Raw genomic sequence first — 2,425 nt, 5'->3', positions numbered from 1 at the left:
AAAAAATTGTTATCACATAATACATATAACTAAATACAATTCAAATATGTTCACTTAATTTTTTCTCGCTAATATATATATATATATATTTCCTTTTTTGCAGCACGAGCAAGGAAATGAGTTCAATCAAATTGAATCATCAAACTTAGAGTTTTCCAGTATTTTTTTTAAGAATATATCGATTTTTTTAAATTAACCAACATACAATTATTAAATCATTTAAAAATTCAAATACGCGTATTTAGGCCGGTATATCAGCCACAGGGTTACGTATTTTATTTTGAAAGAAAATTGATTTGGATATGTCAAGTTTTGTACACCATGCAAAATGACAGAAAAAATAATTAAAAAAAGAAAAAAAATAATTTTATCCAGCAGCTAAGAGAAGTCCACAGAGCCTGACATGGAGTAATATATTTTTCTCTTAGCTTTCTTAATTTATTCCCTTTCTTTACTTGCAATTTTTGTTCTTTTCTACCTGGGAACTATGGTTAAAAGTGCTCAAACTTTTAATGCCAGTTATGTGCTATAACATATATATATATATATATATATATGTAAACTATTAAGATGTTTGGTGGGTTAATCGGATGTTCTGATCACGTGATTAGACCTTAATTTTTGACGATGGTTATTTAGTTATAGAAATCTTAATCGACACACATACCGCATGCACAATTTTTCTTGACGGGTATGTGAGTATTGTGTCTGATTTTTCATTTATACGACAATAAAAAATATGTAAAACAATATATATACATATATGTATATGTATACATGGTTTAAGCCAAAAAGAATGAAAAATTCTACTCTAATAATCAACTTGAACAATTATTTTGGACAAAGTTGAGAAAAATGGGCAGCATAGTTTAGTTGATATGTGACAAATGCAGCTACCAAATCTCACTAAGATGAATGAACTGTTTTGAAAAGTTTAATGTTTAAAGTTTGATGAAACTGAAGAATAGATGCTTTTTTTGTTTGATCAAAAGGCTGGATTTCTTTCTTTTTTTGTTAAGAAGTCGTCTTCAGAAGAAAAAACATTTAATTAAGAGAAGTGGAGGGATGTCTTCTATCTCTTCCCATGCTTCCATTTTACTGTTGGTGTTAAATTGTTATTAAGGCATTTTCTCATCACCTACCACTGATAACTCCATTCTTCCTTCTCTCTCTCTCTCTCTCTCATGATATTGTATATTTATATTCTTGCTCATATTCATATTCCTTACCTGAAACCACCACAAAGAACAATTATCTATTCATTACTTGCACATTAATTATCAGCACCTATTTTAGCATTCTATGTACCTGTACTGTCGCTGCAAATACAGCCCCTTTGTTGTTGTCATCTGGGCAGGGTATGCTAAGGTTCAAAACCACTCACATTTGGTAATGCAGTGTGGTAGTGGAAAGGAATTGCTTCAGATTTGCCATTTTAGAGGTGTTTCTGAGTAAATATTTGCTTCTTGGGCGTTCTTGGGATGTGGGGTTCATGATTCTTGCTGTTTTAAGGGTTCTTGGAAAGAGATCTGTTGTTGAAAGGATTTTGAAGAACTGAGATGGTGATGGAGTTCTCAAGATCTGGGCTTTGAGGGTTGTTTATTTGTGTTATCCTATTCTAGAAAAAGGTAAAAGGCTTGAAACCTTTTGAGATAATATGGCATTTTTTTTTCTCTTTCTGTATGGTATTTAATCTTTTCTTCTAGGAATTATCTTACAAGTACATACAATATATAGTTCTTTTGCTATTGTCTTGATTTTATTTGACATAATGATGGGGGAGATGATATCTGTTTGTGGGATCTTGTTCTTATTTGTTATTGATCTACTTCTTGATGGGTTTTGGATTTTTAAATATGGCTTCAGGTAATCATTCTGCTCACCAAATTACTGTTTGCTGCACTAGTTTTACATTTTTCTTTTGCCTGCAGCATTGTTCTTGTTAGTAGATAATAAAAACTCCCTTTTGTTTGCCTAGGATTGTATGTTGGAAGATGAGAAGATTGAAAATATTGCAATCTCATAGTTTGATATTAGTTTCATGCTTAAATTTGCACGTCGAAGAGTATGAGCATCAGTTTCTTGTGTTATAATTCACAGGTTGTTTGAAGGATGGCTTCTAATCTTAACACGGAGCTGTCGAAGAATGCTGGCTTTTTGGGCCTCAAGGTCTGGGAAGTAATAGGAATACTAGTTGGGTTGTTGATTGTGGTTATCCTCTTTCTGTTGACATTTTATTTAACTTCACGGAAGAAATCAAGAAGAGCTCAAGAAAAGCTTCCGCACAGCCAAATACCTACTGTTTCGAAAGAAATTAAAGAAGTAAGAGTTGAGCAAGTATCAACAGACGAATTTGTTCCAAGTGATGGGATTCTTCTCACCATTCATGACAAATCAAGTGATAAAGAGTCAGATAAGGTTATGG

The 2,425-nt window shown here is 32.2% G+C and overlaps 1 protein-coding gene across 1 annotated transcript in view; it reads left to right on the top strand.

Moving 5' to 3' along the window:
* Positions 1,036-2,425, top strand: part of LOC105172461 (probable receptor-like protein kinase At5g18500) — a 4,119-nt gene continuing 2,729 nt past the window's right edge. Inside the window, 3 exon segments of the mRNA XM_020697366.1 lie at positions 1,036-1,628; positions 2,101-2,423; position 2,425. The exon segment at position 2,425 is cut by the window's right edge and continues 344 nt beyond it. Coding sequence (XP_020553025.1) covers positions 2,113-2,423; position 2,425 — 312 coding nt within the window. The 5' untranslated portion in view covers positions 1,036-1,628; positions 2,101-2,112.

Source organism: Sesamum indicum, linkage group LG10 (genome assembly GCF_000512975.1).
Source record: "Sesamum indicum cultivar Zhongzhi No. 13 linkage group LG10, S_indicum_v1.0, whole genome shotgun sequence".
Classification (NCBI taxonomy): Eukaryota; Viridiplantae; Streptophyta; class Magnoliopsida; order Lamiales; family Pedaliaceae; genus Sesamum; species Sesamum indicum.
This window is presented reverse-complemented; position numbering and strand designations above follow the sequence as displayed.